The 21,328-nt window shown below is 40.7% G+C and overlaps 1 protein-coding gene across 3 annotated transcripts in view; it reads right to left on the reverse strand.

The window, feature by feature from the left end:
* CNTNAP5 (contactin associated protein family member 5) overlaps positions 1–21,328 on the reverse strand; it is a 792,545-nt gene that overhangs the window by 446,666 nt on the left and 324,551 nt on the right. For all 3 annotated transcript variants that reach the window (XM_041739874.1, XM_041739876.1, XM_041739875.1), the window contains exon 4: positions 11,302–11,449. In XM_041739874.1, the coding sequence (XP_041595808.1) occupies positions 11,302–11,449 (148 nt within the window). The remainder of the gene's footprint in view (positions 1–11,301; positions 11,450–21,328) is intronic.

Below are 21,328 nucleotides of genomic sequence, written 5' to 3' on the forward strand. Positions count from 1 at the left end.
TGTGTCTACAGAAGACTCAAGATTGTCCAGGATTATACAACCAGCAGGTGATAAAGCTAGGTTTGCATCGCTGGTGGCAAGTATGCCCATGTGTCTAAGATTACTGTATACTATCTTTAATAGTATCCACATTTCATTTTAAATACTTAAGTTTAGCAATCACAGACATGAAAATGACAATGTAGAAGAAGAATGAAGTGACTCTCATAGTTAGAGAAGGAATTTGAAAGTAGAGTTTTAAATTCTGGCTCCATATAACAATCACCTAGGAACAGCAAGAAATTACTTATACTGGGACCTCTATTCCCCAGATGATTCTTAAGTAGCGTTAGGTCTGGGATGAAGGTAAGGGATAAAGAAGTAAGGAGCTCCTGGACTGGGGATCCCTGGGTGGTGCAGCGGTTTAGCGCCTGCCTTTGGCCCAGGGCACGATCCTGGAGACCCGGGATCGGATCCCACGTCGGGCTCCCGGTGCATGGAGCCTGCTTCTCCCTCTGCCTGTGTCTCTGCCTCTCTCTGTCTCTCTCTGTGATTATCATGAATAAATAAAAATTAAAAAAAAAAGGAGCTCCTGGACTGGACCGTAGCTAAACTCTGTCCCTGGACATCTTAGTTACATATGCTTGGGAACTGAGGATTGCTCATTTTGGGCCTTGTGAGTAAAGCAATAATACGGGTATTAGGAGACTGAATATGATGCTTTCTTTCTAATAAGATTTTCCCATGTCATATGGCTAAGTCTTTCAGATACACAGGGTAAAGCCCAAGGTTATAGAAATAATACAAAACCAGGTTCAAAACCTGTCTTCAAATGCCAACTGGTTGTGCCATTTGGGGGAAGTTGCTCATTCAACAAATTCACATGCTATTAATTGAAATGGGCCTCTTTCTGTGCTATGAAGAGGGTATTTAAGTAGATATGGTCCTTGATCTTATGGGGATTGAAAACCGGTAGGTGAGACAGGTAATTGGCAATGAAATACACATGTAAATAGCTAGTAGAGAACTATATCGATCTATCTGCTTCTTTTTTTTTTTTATTTTTTTTTTATTTTTTTTTATTTTTTTTTTGATCTTTTTTGATCTATCTGCTTCTATCTGTTTCTTTTTCTGTCTCTGTGTGTATTTTTGTTATTCATCCTATATGCTGAATGTTTATATCTCCCCAAAATTCATATGTTGAAATCTGACCCCCAATATGATGTTATTTGGAGATGGGCTTTTGGTGAGGTGGTTTTATCAGTGGGATTAGTGCTCTTAAAAAAGAGAAGCACAGAGTTCTCTTACCCCTTCTGCCAGGTAAGAACACTGTGAGAAGGCCAAGTATGAACCAGGAAGTGGGCCCTTGCCAGACACCACATTCACTCTGCCTTAATCTTGGACTTTCCAACCTCCAAAACTGTGAGAAATAACTGTCCACTGTTTGTAAGCCACTCAGTCTATCATATTCCAGCTTGAACAGACTAAGACAGAGATCCCTGCTTTGAAAGAAAAGAACAGCATGTTTTAAGATAAAAGAAAAAAAAAAGCAAGAGTAAGTTTATTTAAATTGGGAATCAATTGGTACCTTTCTGAGAAAATGATAATAAAGCTAAGATGATTTAAAAGGTGAGCTCATAAAATAAAAAAAAATAATAATAATAAAAAATAAAAACAAAATAAAAGGTGAGCTCAAGAAGGCAGAGGAGGTGGGGAGCCCTGCAGATGGAGTAATCAACCCATGGGACTTGAGCCCAGATAGGGAGGGGATATAATGGGGCAGTGAAGTCAGGGAAGCAGGCAAAGGCCTGATCATCCAAGGCCTCTTCTTCACACACATGACTTTGGTTTTGTTAAATGCAGGCAGAAGCCAGTAAAAGGTTTTCGGCAGGAAGTGGGTCAACTCTGCATTTTATGACAATCCTGCTGGCTATAGCAGAGATAATGGACTAAAAGAAAGAAAGAAAGAAAAAAGGATTGAAAGTGGGTTACTGAGTTAAAAATCCAGGTGATCAGAGATATAACTGAACCAGGCTAGAGGAAAAGAAATGGATATATTTGTGATGAATTTTGGAAGTAATACTGATAGAACGTGCTGATGGATCTACCACAGGAAAGAAGTGAGAGGAGAGACTTAAAGAAAGTTCCCCATGGCTGGTGGTGGCAACTGGTGTTATCTCCGGATATAGGGAAGTCCACAAGAAGAAGAAACTGAGCATGGTTGGAGGGTACAAGTTGATTTTAAGAGTTCCCTTTGGGATATGTTAAATTTGAGCTATTTATGACATAACCAAATTGAGATATCAATCAGGCAAATGAATATATATTTTTAGAGCTCAGAAGAAATATTTGGCTTAGGATGCAAATTACTTATCTAAAAGACACTTCAGCTTTATAAATTTCAGTCTCTCTTTGTATAGTACATGGGAATAGCAATTTCTATTTGAAAGACTATTGAGGTTTGGAGTGTGTTCCACCATAATGAGCATATTACATGAGAGTGGGGGAAGGGGGATATTGATGATGATGGTGACATTTCTAATGGAAATTGTAACTTTTTAAGATTTTATTTTTATTCATGAGAGACACACAGAGAGAGGAGAGGCAGAGACATAGGCAGAGGGAGAAGCAGGCTCCCTGTGGGGAGCCTCGATCCCAGAACCCTGGGATCACAACCTGAGCCAAAGGCAGATGCTCAAACACTGAGCCATTCAGGCGCCCTCCAGAAACTGTAATTTAACAATGGAAAAGTTACCACCAATAGGGAACATACTGGCTCTGTCTTCCAGAAAGAATCACCATTAATTCAGAATGGTGCTCTTCATTCCCCCGCCTCTTCCTCTTTTGTAGTCTCTACAGGAGATGAATTATTTTTGCGCAATTCTCTATTGACATCTCTACTTCAAGTGTTCATCTTAACATCAGCAACTCAGTGATGTAGCAGAATCCATGTCTTTTACTTACTTGGTTACTCACACATGTTTGGCCAAAAACCAATCAACCTGAAAACTGATCAGAGAGAGAGAAAACACCCATGCAAAATTCAAAAACCACATAACTCATTTTATGATAGAGGTGACACAGGAGGAAAAAATGGTAACGGAAGAGGTATTCTCGAGTTCTTATGAGAATGCAATGTAGCAAGTTTGGTTGCCAAACATCCATACATGCAAAATGTGTCACAGCCATAATGAACTCAACATATAGCAGAAAGTGGATATAATGTGTTTGAAATAACTATCTGGAAGGATGTTAAAAATTATTTTCTTGGTTCGCCATGGATTATTTACTCCGTGGAATTATTTATCAGTAGCAATCAAAATAGGAGAAAATCTTGTTTTTAGTCTTTGTAGAATGCCATGGGAGACCACATTTGATCCTATTCTTTTTTTTTTTTAATTTTTTATTCATTTATGATAGTCACACACACAGAGAGAAAGAGAGGCAGAGACACAGGCAGAGGGAGAAGCAGGCTCCATGCACCGGGGGCCTGACGTGGGATTCGATCCTGGGTCTCCAGGATCGCGCCCTGGGCCAAAGGCAGGCGCTAAATGGCTGCGCCACCCAGGGATCCCTCCCTGATCCTATTCTTGAGCACAGGGAGAGAACCTGAAGGTGGCAGAGAACTGAGGTCCCAGCGCCTATGACAGCAGAAGTAGAAACAAGAACAGGACATATCTGAATCGGAGACGGGCCCCTAGTCTAATAGAGGATAAGGTTAATGTTTCCCAAAAAGGCAACACATAATGGCAGTACAGGGATTTCCTCTATGGATACACACCTAAGTCAGAATGTCAGTTACTAAACATAGACTATTGGCTACATATTCTGTTCTATGCTTGATACTTAATCACTCTGAAGTGACATTGTAGTCTTTAAAGTAATTACCACTAAAAAAATAAAAATAAAAAAAAATAAAAAAATAAAGTAATTACCACTGTGATTTGCAGATGAGGAAACAGAGGCTCAAAGAAGTTAACAGGGTTTGCTGGAAGGTTCATGTTTTTAAGAACAGACCATTTGTTCAATTGTTCATATCTGAGCCTACAAAAGGAATCTGTTGCTTTGAACTTCTTTGTGACCATGGCAAAAAGATGGCACTGATTACATGAAAGCAATGGGAACTTCCATAAAATGAGACAGTCACCCTGGAATATGTAAAAGGGAATGAAGGCAGGGTGCACCCGGGTGGAGCAGTTGGTTAAAGCATCTGACTCTTGGCTTCAGCTCAAATTGTGATCTCAAGGCCGTGGGAGGAAGCCCTGTGTCTGCACTCAGAGGGTGGTCTGTTTGTCCTTCTGCCTCTGCCCCTCCCCTCACTCATGCACACTCTCTTATTCCTGCTCCCTCTCAAATAAATAAGATATGAGAGAGAGAGAGAGAGAATGAGCTGAGGGAGAGGGAGGGGAGAGGGAGAGGGAGAGGGAGAGGGAGAGAGAGACGGAGACTCCCCGCTGAGCAGAGAGCCCTACTCTAGGGCTTGATCCCAGGGCCCTGGAATCATGACCTGAGCTGAAGGCAGACACTTAACCGACTGAGCCATCCAGGCACCCCAATATGTAAAAATCTTTTAAAATAAATAAATAAAAGGAAATGAAGGCAATCAAACAGAAAAGATTTTAAAAACATCAATACTTGGGATGCTTGGGTGGCTCAGCAGTTGAGCGTCTGTCTTTGGGTCAGGGCATGATCCCAGTCTAGGGATTGAGTCCCACATCAGGCTCCCTATGAGGGACCTGCTTCTCCTTCTGTCTCTGCCTCTATCTGTGTGTCTCTCATGAATAAATACATAAAATCTTTTAAAAAGTCAATAGTTAAGGAAAATGGAGATTAGATACATTCTTACTTCTAGAGATTTTAAGGCAGCATAATACCAGAATAGCCTAAGGAAGCTCTAAATACATTTAATTTGGGAACTACAGCCACTGATAATCTCAGTTGTTCAAGGAGAAAAAGTGTGAGATATTAAACCTGTGTATAAGGAAGATTCTAATAAGCTCGTAATTTTTATTACTTATAAAATGTGTGTATATCTATATGCATGTGTGTACATATATACACATACAAGAGAAAAGAGGCCTTCAATAGAAAGATTATTATAAAACACAGTATTGTAAGGGCACGTGGGTCGCTCAGTGGTTGAGCATCTGCCTTTGGCTCAGGTCATGATCCTGGGGTCTTGGGATCGAGTCCTGTATCAGGCTTCCTGCAGGGATCCTGTTTCTCCCTTTGCCTGTGTCTCTGCCTCTTTTTCTGTGTGTCTCATGAATAAATAAATAAATTCTTAAAAAAAAGTATCATGATTTTACAAAATACAATACAATTTAAAAATACAATAAAAACTTTCAAAAATGAAAAAGTATGGCTAGCCTCTAGATCTAAAAATTAAATACACCTTAAATATTCATGGAGTATATAGCAGTTGTCAGACACTGATCTACGTCTTGGGTAGCAGAAAGGTAGGACATGATCCCACCTTATAGAACAGACTGGTGGTTAGGTGGGAAAGCACAGGTAACTTTAATTTAATATGATAAAACCTAGACCTGAAACATTAAACCTAAAAGGGGATCACATGACAAGGTCTAGGAGGCAAAAAGATTTCAAAAGTAGGTGATATTTGATCTGGCTGGTGAAGGGCGATCAGGAGTCAGCCTGGCGAAGGACAAGGAGGATTTTTCTGAAAAAAAAGGAAGCTGCAAATACGAAAATATGGAATCAGGAGAGAAGCTCATGTCTTTGCAGGGAACTAACTGTACATGTACACTCAGTGGAATTTGGACATGGGGAATGGAGCAAATGAGAGGGGCAGAGACCTGTGAGCTCTTCCAAACACTATGAGGAGCCCCTAAAGGGTGAGTCACTGCTCCTTTCGGGAAACAGAGAGACTACCCGAACAGCTGCAGAAGCACTGGCTGAGGAACAAGGGGGACAAGGCTGGCAAGTCATAGGCAGGCTAAGGCACAGAGGCTCTAGGACCCATAGGATCACCAGAGGAAATTTTTTTTTTTTTTTATGTTACTGAAAGAAACTGCTGAAGCAAAGAGAGGCAAGTGGTGGCTTCATTTCCCACTTTCCTGTCATTGCTGCTTGTGCACTAACACAACAAAACCCCAGGGCTTTGTCCCCGCTTCCCTATGTGCCCGCACCTCCTGCTGCCTGGAGATGCCTTCTGTGCTGGGGAAGTCACTACTAACTTTTGAGACCCAGCTGAGGTGGATGATATCTCCAGAATCTTTCTGATGCCAGCAGCGACACCTGCTTCCTTTGTCCTCTTCATCCCCTGGACTCCCTTTGCAGATTCCTAACAGGCACATTCAATTCTTTATGGCATGTTTTTATTTACATACTTGTTACCCCATCCTTGACTCTCAGCAGTATCAATCACTCAACAAATGCTCACTAAAAATATACCGTATGCCCGACATGCCTGACAGGCACAGTGACTGCCTTTTCAAAGCTTAGAATCTAGTCGAAGGAGGCATATGTCAAAGAAACAGTTACATAATTAATTAATGATATGCAATCATAAAAAAATTCTTCAAAGAAAAAAGTACAGGACTTACGAAAGTCCAGGAAAAGTTCATTTTTTATTTCTTATACCCCTTAGGGCTCTGCGTGATGCTTGGTGTATCTTAAGTGTTAAATAAAGTTGTTAGCTGAAGGAATAAATGAGTGAATGGATGAATGAATGCATGACTATGCAGTATTGCAAAAATGGCAAGACTTGACGTCTTAGAAAATCATAGAACTGTAAGTTTTCTATAGTCTTGGCCACTTACTTAAGTGGAATTTTGAGAAAAGGATTTATAAGCCCATAAGAAAAAAAAAAAAAACAGTTTCCTAGAAACTACATTGGGTGTTTAACAGAAAGTAATTTCAGATGCATTACATGGTTGCCCATGCTGAGATTGGACTGATATATGTGTCCATTCATTCCACAAGTATTATTTAACATCTACTTGTGCCTATTAGGTCCTGGGACTTAACAGACAAGTTGCCTGTTCTCATGGATCTTACATTCTGCTGCAGGGATTTAGCAGGGCAAACAACAAACAAGTAAGCCAAAACAAGCAAACAAGATGAGGTTTGTGACAGGCACCAAAAGGAAAATAAAAGCACATTAGATAGTCAGGGGATGTTGGTTGATGCATGGGAAGTAGAGCAGGAGACCTTAGAAAGGTGATCAGAGTGGACTTCTCTAAAGTGGCTGAACCGGAATTAAAAATTGCATCGGTGGAAAGAACTAACTACATAAATTCTTGGAAAAGCTGTTCTGTGCCCAGGAAACGGAAAGTCCAAAGGCCCTGAGGTAGAACAGTTGGCATGTTTCAGGAATAGCTAGAAGGCCTCTAAGGACAGAAAGAAATAGAAGAAATGTGAAGAGGCTGACATGGAACATCCAATAAGAAAGTGTACTTGCCTGAAAGGAGTCTATTTTAAGTGAAGCAGGCAGGGGAGTGATGCAGTTTTGTCCCTTGTTTACAAAGATCACTTTGGCTGCTGATTGTATTAAATAGGTTTGGAGAGACTGTGGCATGGAGCAGGAAGTCCAGCTTGAAGGCTCTTTAAATACACAAAGTGACTACTGACAGAGGCTGCAGCTCTGGAAGGCAGAAGAAGGATGTGGATTTAAGATATGTTTTGGAGGACAGAGCTGCTGGAGCTGCTGTGAACTGTAAATAAGTTGCATGAGAGTATAGGTTATAGGAAAGGAGGAATCAAGACTGTTTTCTGGGTTTTTTGCTCTAGCAAGTGAATGAAGAATGGTGCCATTTACTGAGATGGGAGGGAGATGTTAACAAGCAGGTGTCTGAGGGACAGGGTAGTCAAGAGTTGCGTTTCTGCTCTATTAAATTTAGTAGACATTCATATGGAGGGCTCGCTTCGGCAGCACATATACTAGCAGACATTCATCTGGAGACATCTAGTATATTGCCTATGTGATTCTAGGACAGGCCAGGTGCAGATGTGCCAATGATCAGCATATCCACCGTATTTAAACATATGGGACTCTGTAAATTCAGGTAGGCCTGGGGTGTAGGTGGAAAGGGGAAGAGGTCCTGAGGCTCAGCCCTGAGATTTAGCATAGGCAACAAGGGAGCTAGAAGGGAAAACCAGGTTTTTAAAAAGTAGAAATGGCTAATTGAACCAAATGCCACTGAGAGGTTGAGTGAAGTGAGAAAAATGAAGTGACCGTTGGATTTGGTGATGTGGAGGTCACTGGTGGTCTTGAATGAAGTAGCTCCTGTGGGGCATTCTGCATTAGTCATGATTCCCCCAGAGAAATAGGATGATGATAGATAGATAAAGAGACAGATAGATAGATGTACCGATAGATACAGATATAGCTATATTACAAGGAATGGCTTACATGATTGTTGGGGCTGGCTAGGCAAGTTTGAAATCCATCTTCAAACAGGAGGGTCAGGTCAGGAGGGGCAGGCCAGATACTCTGGCAAGAGCTGAGGCTGCATGTCACAGGGAGAATTTCTTCTTCCTCAGGGAAACCTTAGTTCTGATCTTAAAACCTTTCAACTGATTTAATCTGGCCCCCCCGGACATCAAGGATAATCTCCTTTACATAAAGTCCAGTGATTGCAGATGTTCACCACATCACAGCAATACCTAGCTTCGTGTTTGGTTGAATGAACAAGACTTGGCCAAGCTAACACTTTAAACACCAGATGTGCACATACTGAAGAGAATCAGCTTCAGTGTACCTGGAGGTAAGAAGGTGGAGTCAGTAACTACAGACAAGTTTTAGAGAGAAGCTATTCTGGGCAAAGGTAGGGAGAGAAGGAGAAGTGGGTGCTAAGTAGGACCTTAGGGGTTTTGTTGTTGCTGCTTTGTTTGATAGTTTAGATGCAAATTTTTATATTTATAAGAATGATCCAGTCAAAAGGGGGATGAGATGACATTGGGAAAGAGAGTTGGGATCCAGAGGACAAGCTAAAGCATGTTTCTAGATAGAAATAAGGGACATTAAAAGAAGGAAGAAGAAGAAGAAGAAGAAGAAGAAGAAGAAGAAGAAGAAGAAGAAGAAGAAGAAGAAGAAGAAGAAGAAGGAGGAGGAGGAGGAGGAGGAGGAGGAGGAGGAGGAGGAGGAGGAGGAGGAGGAGGAGGAGGAGGAGGAGGAGGAGAAAGAAAGAAAAGAAAAGAAAAGAAAAGAAAAGAAAAGAAAAGAAAAAAAAGAAAAGAAAAGAAAAGAAAAGAAAAGAGAAAAAAAAGAAAAGAAAAAAGAAAAGAAGAAAAGAAAAGAAAAATAAATGAGAAATGTATTCTTTTTTTCCCCAAGGGAAAAAGCAGCAAAACTATAAGACTAGTGACTGATGGGGCACTTGGGTGGCTCAGGGTCTGAGGTCCACCTTGGGCTCAGGTCATGATCCTGGGGTCCTGGGATCAAGTTCCACATCAGGCTCCCTGCTTCTCCCTCTGCCTGTGTCTCTGTCTCTCTCTGTGTATCTCTCATAAATAAATAAATAAAATCTTAAAAAAAAAAAAAAGACTAGTGACTGAAAAGGACCAGAGGAAGGCTTGAGGATGGTTGTAGAGATGTGTGTCCAGCAGTCCCCAGGTGCCTAACATCCCACCACTCACACTAGGTACCCGAAGGTAAGGTACTCCTGAGGGGATGCACTCAATAGGCACAGAGCCCACCTGGAGAGGAATCCACATAGGACTGCACTATTCCAAATTGGGGGCTGTTAGCTAGGTCAAGGATTGGCTTTTAGTGGATCTGTGGACTTCCTATGTTGAAAAATCTACTTATAAAAAGAATGCTACTGTGGGCACTTTTCTTAAGAGAGGGTTCCTTGCTGCCAGGTTCTCAAAGGGTTCTGGCACCAGAAAAAGCTTAACATGCTGCTCAAAGGTCTCTTTCAACCCTACAGTCAGCTATTTAACTTGGTGCCACGAGTCTTTCTGTGCAGGCACATCAAACAATGTGCATAAAGAACAAGGGCAATGGACTGAACTGGCGGAAAACAATGAGGACACGTTAAATAGCAATAGGATTGTTACACCAGAATAGGTGGCTGAAGTTATAATATAAATAACCCTTTTACCTCAGCATGAAGGTTTCCTGTTGTACCTAAAAGTAAACCTCTGAGTAGTGACAATTATTATCAAGAGAAGAGGTAACAAGAGAATCTGGGTGTGCCAGAGATCCTGGGATAGGATAGACGTTGTACGCTTTGTTATGGAAGGGCTAGAGCGGAAGGAAGTGTCTCCCTCATCTAATGGTTTGTGGATGTATCTGTTGTATAATACATTCTTTCTGCAAGTGCTTGTTCAAGATAAAGACAATCATTTCACAAGTAAATCCCCGGTGCAGAGATTTACTTTTACTAGATACTCTATGTCCATAGCTTCCCTAGGGAGCTTGTTAATATTCAGCTTTCTAGGTCCCGATGCCCAGAATCATAATCCGGGATATATAAGACATGGCTAGGCAAATGCATTTTTAAGGACCACTGCAGATGATCCTGATACAGGCATTCGGTTGACTACATTATAGAAAAGTGTACAAGGAGGTAACCCAAATAGACACTTCAACAGGATCTGTTGAACAAATTTTAGTGGTCACAAATCATGTGTGTGTTCATTCATTGGAGGTCACTGGGTTTTGGCATATAAGCAAGAGATGTCACTGCTAAGGTAGAAAAATAATTTATGATGATGAAATTTTAGATTTGAATATAAAACTTGCAGGGAAAATTACATTTTTTTTGCATAATTTTCGCTTTATTCTAGAGTGATTGCCAGTTCTAGCCACCATTACAACCTTTCTTATTTGCTAGATGGAGCACTGCTTTTACATTCAATACACGACAACTAACAGACTAGTGCATAGCTAGCATAATTCCAGGAAAGAAGCATTCCCTGGGCTACACTGGATTGAAATGTTCCATTTCTTCCTCTTCTAGAACAGGTGAAGACGGAGAACCTTTTTCCCTCACGGTTCCGAAGGAAGAGTGAATTTATAATACTTCACCCCTCTTCTGAGAAAGAATGGAGCTCAAATTACTCTCCTACTTCAAGGACAGATGATGCTCAGAATCCAAGAGCTCTTAACTTTGAACTTTGTGTTGTTGTTCTCAAGCTTTTATGGTGTTACCACCCCAGAGCTCCTTCATTCCTAGACAGAAGTAGAGTGTTTCTACCTCTGGATTGAATTTTACATTTTCTAGTGTGCAGAAGTTATTAGAGACTTGAAAGAATGTTACAACAACTGAGACTGCCATCTCACTGTAGATAACCTAGTATGAGTGGGGAGGGCTGCTCATAATACACAAGTTGAGGGCACATGCACATACTTACTATAGGAGCATCCATAGACCTCCACTCTCATGCCAATCTTTCCACTTGGATTCCATTCTAGGGGCACAAAGCGAACGAAGCGGGCTCTCACTGAGTGCAGTAACTTGTGGTGCATCACACTGTCAGCATTCATGTTTCCTGCAAAGGTCTGCAGACAGAAAAGGAGGCTCAGTGAGGTCTATGATATCATTGCATCTCCTCATGCCTGAGCTCAAAGGACATTGAGAGAAGCAGGCTCCATGCAGGGAGCCCTACATGGGACTCGATCCCAGGACTCCAGGATGACACCCTGGGCTGAAGGCAGGCCTAAACCGCTGAGCCACCCAGAGATCCCAAGACGTTCATTCCTTAACAATAAACAACATTTTGGCTTGTGAATGGAAGAACGTTGGTCATAATGAAGACGCTGATGTTCTTCTTACTCTTTACTAGGCAGCTAACCAAGTAGGCACAGACTATGAGGCTAAGACAGGACGGCCACTGGCAATTATTGGTGGAGAATGGATGGGTATGTGTTAGCTGCCACCAGAGCAACTCAAATGGCTTCAACACATACATCCCATTGAGCCAACCCCACTGATGACTTTGACTGGCAGTGAGATGCAAGCATCCGGGTGCCACGGGGAAGATGTCATTAATTTGCCTAACTGCAGTTTGAGCAATAACTAACAGGTGCAACAACCAAACCCCGCCTCTGTAACCTTGACAGGGAATATCAGGAATTCTCAGGGAGACCTATTTCAAGTCTGGTGCTCTGCCAAACATCATGCTGCCTAAGGGTCTGTTTTAAAAGAAGCAGGAGAGTGGGAGAGAAAGGAGATAAGCTTTGAGTGCTAATCCTAACCACCCTGCTGATTTGCTCTGTCATCCTCAGCAAGGAACTAGGGCTGTAATTCCTTTGGGGATATGGACTGTATCTTATTTTAAACTGAAATGCTTAGTGCAGGAAACAGTGTGTCTTAAAGGTATGGCTGAAATGGCCTTCAGTAACCCAAAGCAAATCTGTGCACTGTAGTTGTTTCAAAATCATTGAATTACCAACAGCACCCTGACTTGGCTCACACAGTTATTAGTAAGTTGCTGAATTCTTTGAATGAATGGATACGCAAAGGAAGACAACTTTTCTGACTCTTGGTTTTCTTATCAGGAGAAGAGTGAAAATAAAGCCTCCAAGGCAGTTGTGAATCTTACCTTAAATGCTATATGCAAATGACATGGCACCTAATAGATTCTCACAGATACACACAATACTGAGAGTGAAAGAAGTCCTGATCGCCAATTCTTGTGTAAAAATATATTTTTTGTGAGAGCATATTCGGAAACAGTGACTTATTAATACTCTCAAGCCCCATGCAAGGCATTTGTCAATCACACTTAAATTTTCTGAATGACATTCAAAGGGTTCTCCCAGAAAAAAACAGTACAAATGAAAGCTAAGGAAGGCCTAGCAGCTCAGAGCTAATTAGAAATGCGATTTTTTTAAGTTTAATAAGATATATTTAATAAGGCAGAGGGTAATTAACATGCAAACCACAGAGTTAAAACTTAAACTGATAAACCCACTCAGACTCCGATGTTCCAAACTGCTCTGTAGGGGTATGTGTTGAAATGGATATTTCCGACAGACACTTAGAGAAAAGGAAATGAAAAATAATTCAGGCACTGGACACTATTGGTGGCTGACAGCAATTCTTTCTTTTTTTAAGCACTTATTTATTTTTTTATCATTTTTAAAATTTCAGTATAATTGACACACAGTGTCACATTAGTTTCAGGTGTACAACATGGTGATTTGACAAGTTCATGTGTTATGCCATTTTCGCCACAAGTGTAGCTACCATCTGTCACCATACATCACTATTACAGTATCACTGACTATATTCCCCAAGTGATAGATTTTAGGGGTGTAAAAAGAAGACAAACGGCTGAATTATTTTTTATTCTACTCTTGTTTGTAGTACATGACATTATTATATCATTATAAGCACAGATGTCATCTATCTATTTGGATTTCATAGACAGTGATTTAATTGGGCTAGAAGACCACCCTGAACTTGATTGTTATATGAGAATGGCTCCACTTCTGTTGCTTAATCCTGATAGTTGGCAAAGAGGAAAACTAATCCATGCCATCATACACTTTGCCTCCATTGTCAGTGTGGCCTCCAGAGCCCAACAATTCAAGGATTCAGGGCAACAGTAGAGAAAAACTCTCACTTCCACTTGACCTTGACCACAAGTTAAGTGGGGCATTCAGGTGGAACCCTGCTAGTTATAAGCACACACTCATGTTCTGTTCCTTCTCTTAAGAATGATGTGTTCTTGCTCTTTCCAGATTATGTGACTGTATCACTGAAGGGATATTTGTTTTCTCCTCTGTTTCTAGCAGTAGAAATGCCTTCCAGCATGAGGCATGAGTACTTCCTCATTCCCATCTAAACCTTGACACACACACACACACACACACACACACACACACACACACACAAACCTGACACAACCTCTATCACACACAGTCTTATGCAGTCAACAGTTAATTGTCATTTTGCTCCACTCTCCCCTTAACTGTCAATCATCCTCTTGAAATATGGTTACTGTGTGGCCACTTTAGAAACTGGAATCCTAATATCAGTCCTAATAGCGGTGACTTTATTATTAATTTACACATATAAAAGTTTTTGCATGAAATCTCATCAGGTATAAAATAAAGTCCCCAGAGGCATCAACCCATCACACACTCATTCTTGTTTAATCCTAGAAAAATGGAGATAGTGAGACTTGCCAGCCGAAGTTACTGAGTAACTTACAAAGATTAAAGGTAACGTCCTCCATCAAATACCTCTCTCATTGGAGGCACCAGGGCCTTTAGAACCCAGTACCCAGTCCCTGGCAAGACAACTGGTTTCTCATAGAAGCAGCACAACATGGCCATGACATCTGGATCTCTACCTCCACTTCTTCCATCAAAAGTGATTAATTCTATATCCCATTTCCTCATTGTTCTCCTAGTTTGATGATCCAGTGTGTTCCTCTGTAACTACTTACATGAAAACAATTCCATCAATAACTCAAGTACAAAAAGAGTTCATTGAATGTCAAGAGTTACAAGCACCAGGAAAAGGCATTGCTAAAGCTTTGTTAAAGTAAAAGTTGAAGGGCTCTCATATCACCATTGGCCTCTGCCCATTTATAGCTTTAACAAATCATCATTGATTTAAAAGAAGTTCCTGAGTTAAGTTACTTTAAACTCTTCCTAGACCAAGACGAACCTTATGCATACAATTAGGCTATCAGCTTCCTTGTGACAATTATTGATCTGGGCCACATTTTATAGATAATAAAATATGATTGGCTAATAATGTGAAAATCAGGTATATCACCCCACAGCTAAATAGAAACATGGAATTTTGTTCTTGGACTCGGATCATCCAGACCCCTAATTATTCTTGAAGACACTATACATGTACAGATAAGTATCTATTTAAATATGAGTATACATTTGAGGCATCAAATTCTTCCACTGTCACTGCTATATTTATTCAGATGTTCTGATTTTTATTTGACTTTTGCTGCAATAAGTATAAGGGGTAATAAAGTGAGTGTTGACAACAATGTCATCTATTTACATTTCCATCTCTGTGTTGAGAGCTAGAACACCAAAATGTATGGGAGCTTGACCATATGGTGCACAACTGGAGAAAACTGTAATACCCACTTAGCAAAATCATGTTTTTCACACTTCATGAAAACAAAAAGAGGCAATGCCTTTGCCTTCTTCTGATTTCTGAAAAAGGAATAAGAAGCTTTATGAACTTCCTCCTCAATAAAATGGAGAACTGATCTTGGGGGTTACCAAGAGGGCCTGGTCTTGTACTACAGGACCTGGAGTGAAGGGACATTATAGTAAAGGCCAAGCCCAGAGTTGGAAAGAGACTAATTGATGTGTCCAGAGTAAAGTCATTGGTAAATACCAAGATGGAAAGACTGTTGAACTCTTTGGTCCCTTCCTGTGCTCTTCAGTGGCCTTAGTAAGGGATCTTGCCAACTCCTTTTCCCTCTCCAGCACAGCCTGCCCTCCTGTCTTTCTTTATTTTCCTTTCTAAATGCATCTTGCTTTACTTATTTGTCTCTGTCACTGCAAGCTTCAAGAGACCAGGGTCTTACCTGGAATCACAGGTAAAGTTGAATGAAGGAAGATTCCACATTTGTTCCCTTAACTTGTTTCATTATGGAACCCTACTATATTTGCACAGAATATCTTAAAGGAACTGTGCTCCATAGGAATGTGTACATAATATCTTGAGAGAATCTCATATTCACAATTTGGAGGGAAAGCCAAAGATGGAGTTTTTAAGACATTTTTTCAAGGAAAGATCATCAGTTGAAGGGGGCATTGAAACAAGATCACATATGAGAGTAACTTCCACTACCATAGCTGACTTTAATGCTCTTAATTCCTAGACTAGAGCACGTCAGAGAGGCAAAGAAAGGGACAGTGAAGTTTCAATCTATATAGTTAAGAAAGCCTGTGCTATCCAGCCTATCAGAAACTACCTGAGGGACAAGTGTCACAAAGAGAGAGTGGGTAACACACACTGTGCATAATTCCTCCTTGATGTTATTCTGACTGTGAGGGTCCAGTTGTTGGCCTCAAAAGCTATTTGCAGATTATGAGTCTGGTTCCCACAGTCCTTTACATTCAATTGGCCAGAGAAGAGGCTAAGCCTGATGAGGACCACGAGTTCCATGAGGACCAAGAGAAGACTAAAAGGTTCTAGGACGCTGTTACCATTATTTCCTTCATAGTGCTTTATGGGTTCACTTCCAAATAGCGATGTGTACACCAGCTGATAAGTTCCAATTCACCTGTCATGTAGCTGATTTTCTCTTAAGATAATTTAACCTTGCTGAATAGAAATCTTTGAGGAGAGAGCAGATTTCTCTAGAAATAAGAGCATGAAAGCAGACAACATGTGTCTTTTTTCCCCCATTCGTTTTCCTGAGATTTGGATCTCAAACTAGCACTCAGAAGAGAAGATGTTGGCTCATTGTCAGCCTTTGGCAAAACCATATTATAGGCCAAGTTTATCATGATCTACTTCTCTTCTCCTTTCCTCCTTTGTTCCATTTCTGCTCTTAGCTTTCAGCTTTGTTGTTGTTAACTTGTGAGTAGCTTAAGCAAGGCCTCTTCCTAGGGAAAATTAGAGCTTCCATTTTTTCTCATTTTATTGAGAAATAATTGACACACATCAGTCTATAAGGTATACAGAATGGTGGTTTGACTTACCTATATTGTGAAATGATTCCCACAGCAGGTTTAGATAATATCCATCATCTCATTGAAATACAATAAAAAGAAAAGGAAAACAAAATTCTCCTTGTGATGAAAGTTCTTAGGGTTTACTCTCAATGACTCCCCTATGATATCACATGGCAGTGCAAGCTACAGCCGTCATCATGCTGTGTGTTACATCCCTAGTATTTATCTGATAACTGGTAGTTTCTAGGTTCTGACCACCTCCATCCAGTCCCCCTCCACCAACACCTTCTTAGCTTGTTTCTGTGGTTTGGCCAATTGTAAATAATGTGGCTGTTAACATGAAGGTACAGATATCCTTTTTTATTAGTGTTTTCATTTCCTTTGGGTATTTTCGCAGAAGTGGAAGTGCTGGACTATATGGTGGTTCTATTTCTAGTTATTTGAGGATCCTCCAAACTGTTTTCCATAGTGGCTGTTCCAATTTACAACCCTACCAACAGGGCACTGGGGTTCCCTTTTCTCCACATCCTCACCAGCATTTATCTCTTGTTTTTTTAATGACGGCCATTCTAACAAGTGTGAGGTGATACCACACTGTGGTTGATGTTTTCAGGAACACATGAAGTAGAAAGAAATGAAGGAGGAAAGAAAGGAAGAAAAAAATGCATGCAAAAATATTTCATTTATGCTGATAGTGTGGCTAATTACTTGAAATCAAATACCTGGATATTTGTACTCAGGTGTGACCCTGAGTACCTGGGAACATAGAAAACATCTGGTGAATGTTCACTTCTTTTTTCCTCTGCACCACCTTCATCAGTTCTTCCCTGACTGACCCCGAGAAGCACCAGATAATTTTTCTCCCTCTAGTGTTACTCCATTTAAACAATCTTTTTTTTTTGTATATTTTTTATTGGAGTTCAATTTGCCAACATATAGAATAACACCCAGTGCTCATCCTGTCAAGTGCCCGCCTCAGTGCCTGTCACCCAGTCGCCCCGTCCCCCGGCGCAGCTCCCCTTCTACTTACTACCCCTTGTTCGTTTCCCAGAGTTAGGAGTCTCTCATGTTCTGTCACCCTCTCTGATTTTTCCCATTCACTTTCTCTCCTTTCCCCTATAAACCCTTCCACTATTTTTTATATTTCCCATATGAGTGAAACCATAAAATAATTGTCCTTCGACTGACTTACTTCACCCTGCATAATAGCATCGTGTTCCATCAAGGCAAATGGTGGGTATTTGTTGTTTCTAATGGCTGAGGAATATTCCATTGTATACAGAGACCACATCTTCTTTATCCATCATCTTTCGGTGGACACCGAGGCTCCTTCCACAGTTTGGCTATTGTGGACATTGCTGCTAGAAACATCGGGGTGCAGGTGTCCCGGCGTTTCACTGAATCTGTATCTTTAGGGTAAATCCCAGCAATGCAATTGCTGGGTCGTAGGGCAGGTCTATTGTTAACTCTTTGAGGAACCTCCACACAGTTTTCCAGAGTGGCTGCACCAGTTCACATTCCCACCAACAGTGTAAGAGGGTTCCCCTTTCTCCACATCCTCTCCAACATTTGTGGTTTCCTCTCTTGTTAATTTTCCCCATTCTCACTGGTGTGAGGTGGGATCTCATTGTGGTTTTGATTTGTATTTCCCTGATGGCCAGTGATGCGGAGAATTTTCTCATGTGCTTGTTGGCCATGTCCATGTCTTCCTCTGTGAAATTTCTCTTCATGTCTTTTGCCCATTTCAGGATTGGATTGTATGTTTGTTTGCTGTTGAGTTTAATAAGTTCTTTGTAGATCTTGGAAACTAGCCCTTTATCTGATATGTCATTTGCAAATATCTTCTCCCATTCTGTAGGTTGTCTTTTAGTTTTGTTGACTATTTATTTTGCTGTTTTTTTTCAATCTTGATTAAGTCCCAATAGTTCATTTTTGCTTTTGTCTTTCTTGCCTTCATAGATGTATCCTGCAAGAAGTTGCTGTGGCCAAGTTCAAAAAGGGTGTTGCCTGTGTTCTCCTCTAGGATTTTGATGGATTCTTGTCTCACATTTAGATCTTTTATCCATTTTGAGTTTATCTTTGTGTATGGTGTAAGAGAACGGTCTAGTTTCATTCTTCTGCATGTGGATGTCCTATTTTCCCAGCACCATTTATGGAAGAGACTGTCCTTTTTCCAGTGGATAGTCTTTCCTCCTTTGTTGAATATTAGTTGACCACAGAGTTGAGAGACCATTTCTGGGTTCTCTATTCTGTTCCACTGATCTATGTGTCTGTTTTTGTGCCAGCACCACACTGTCTTGATGATCACAGCTTTGTAGTACAATTTGAAATCCAGCATTGTGATGCCCCCAGCTCTGGTTTTCTTTTTCAATATTCCCCTGGTTATTTGGGGTCTTTTCTGACTCCACACAAATCTTAAGATGATTTGTTCCAACTGTCTGAAGAAAATCCATGGTATTTTGATATAGATTGGATTAAATGTGTAAATTGCCCTGGGTAGCATTGACATTTTCACAATATTAATTCTTCCAATCCATGAGCATGGAATACTTTTCCATCTCCTTGTGTCTTCCTCAATTTCTTTCAGAAATGTTCTGAAGTTTTTAGGTTATAGATCTTTTACCTCTTTGGCTAGGTTTATTTCTAGGTATCTTATGCTTTTGGGTGCAATTGCAAATGGATTTGACTCATTAATTTATCTTTCTTCAGTCTCATTGTGAGTGTATAGAAATGACAATAATTTGGAGCATTGATTTTGTATCCGGCCACATTGCCAAATTGCTGTATGAGTTCTAGCAACCTTGGGGTGGAGTCTTTTGGGTTTTCTATGTACAGTATCGTGTCATCTGCAAAGATGGAGAGTTTGACTTCTTCTTTGCCAATTTGAATGCCTTTTATATCTTTTTGTTGTCTGATTGCTGAGGTGAGGCCTTCTTCCTTACAAGAGAGTTTATTACTTTTAAAATCGAGGGGAAATTTCTAGTATGCCCTATAAAGCCTCTGTTTTCCAAACCATCTCCTTCTGCTTCTCTCCTTACCATGCCCTTCTTCTATGGTACCACACTGCTAGAGTTTCCCTCAAACACATCAACAGACTCCTACTTTAAGGTCCTTTTCTGCTGTGCTCTTCCCCACCTCTTTGTTTAAGCTGGTGACACTCCCCTTATTGATACTTGCTATCTCTTCGGTCATGGCATCACACCAACAGGGCTGAAATGTGTGCATTATACTGGTCCCCTCCTGCAGACAACAATGACCTTGAAGACTTCCTCCCTGGTCATTTTGTGTCTCTAGCACCTGACACATGGCAGGGGGGAAATACATGACATTTTCATTCTTCGTGTCAATTATTATCGCTGACCCTTCTTGACCTGTGTTACTGGTTCCTCGGCTGCCTGATGTGGTATGAAGCTGCTGGGCTTTGAGTGAAGGTACCCTTGAAAACAACCTCCTACCATTATTTCACAGATAGCCAAAGGCCATTTATTCTGTCTTTCAGAATCCTGGTTCTCTTTCTGTATTAAATGGGAATAGTAATACTTATGAAAGGAATTATATATTAAAACTTCCTTCTTCCAAGAAAAGATTCCCTAGAACTACAAATTGATGAGCTCTTCTCCAATAGTTTGCACAGTGGCTGCTCACATTAACTGTCCTTCTTGCTGCCCCTGCGCATAAGTAACAGGGAGGTCTGCGGCTCCAGATAGAAGAGAGAGGATTCAACTTGGATAATGCATCTGTACCTTATTGTGTCGGAGGAACATTCAGGCCCTGTTCATACTCTGCTTCATCCACAAATTATAATAGTTGCTTTCAGACTATCCAGCTAGATAATTCTACACTTGGTCTGACTTCTTTCTTGACCATGTCTGAACCCAGTCAAACAGGCATTTTGAGTTCCTTAGCATGGCATTCGAGGCCCTGTCAGCTGATCCTATTCTGTTTTATAAGTCTTATTTCTCACAATCCCTGCATGCCCTGTGAAGTCCAAAAACTAGGCTTTTCACTGTCAGTGGTCCTGGGTATTACATGGAATTTTGTTCGGTACCTTCATGCTATGCTTTTGTAGCATGTCAGTGTGGATTTAGGAGAACAGATTTTAGAGCGTGTGCCTAAGTTCAAATCTTTAGTGGGTGGGAGAACTTGGATGAGTACCTAATGTTTCTGTACTAATATCTGCTCAAATTTAAAATGAGGATGAGAGTATATTCCTCAGGATTATTGAAATGAGTGTGTGTGTGTGTGTGTGTGTGTGTGTGTGCAGGCATGTCTGTGTGTATATATATATATATTTTTTTTTTTTAATTTTATTTATTTACTTATGAGAGACACACACAGAGAGAGGCAAAGACATAGGCAGAGGGAGAAGCAAGCTCCATGCAGGGAGCCTGACATGGGACTCAATCCCAGGACCCTAGGATCATGTCCTGAGCCAAAGGCAGACACTCAACCCCTGAGCCACTCAGGTGCCCCTATGTGTATATTTGTTAACACATACATGCTTCATATATCATGCCAGATTTATCCTAAGTAATATTTACATTTATATAGATGGTTTGGGTATTGCTTAGAATAGTTCTTGCAAGAAGTATGAAGTTCTGGCATAAAGTATTACCCGTATAAATACTATTATTATTGTTAGTTCTACATGTTTAGTTAGGTCATAATTATTTATCAAGCCCACATCGAATGCCAATTTGTTTATTAAACAAATCTTAACTCCCCAGGCAGAAGAGGGAGGGGGCTCATATTTATCGAATGTCAATC

This window comes from Vulpes lagopus, chromosome 24, assembly GCF_018345385.1.
Source record: "Vulpes lagopus strain Blue_001 chromosome 24, ASM1834538v1, whole genome shotgun sequence".
NCBI lineage: Eukaryota > Metazoa > Chordata > Mammalia > Carnivora > Canidae > Vulpes > Vulpes lagopus.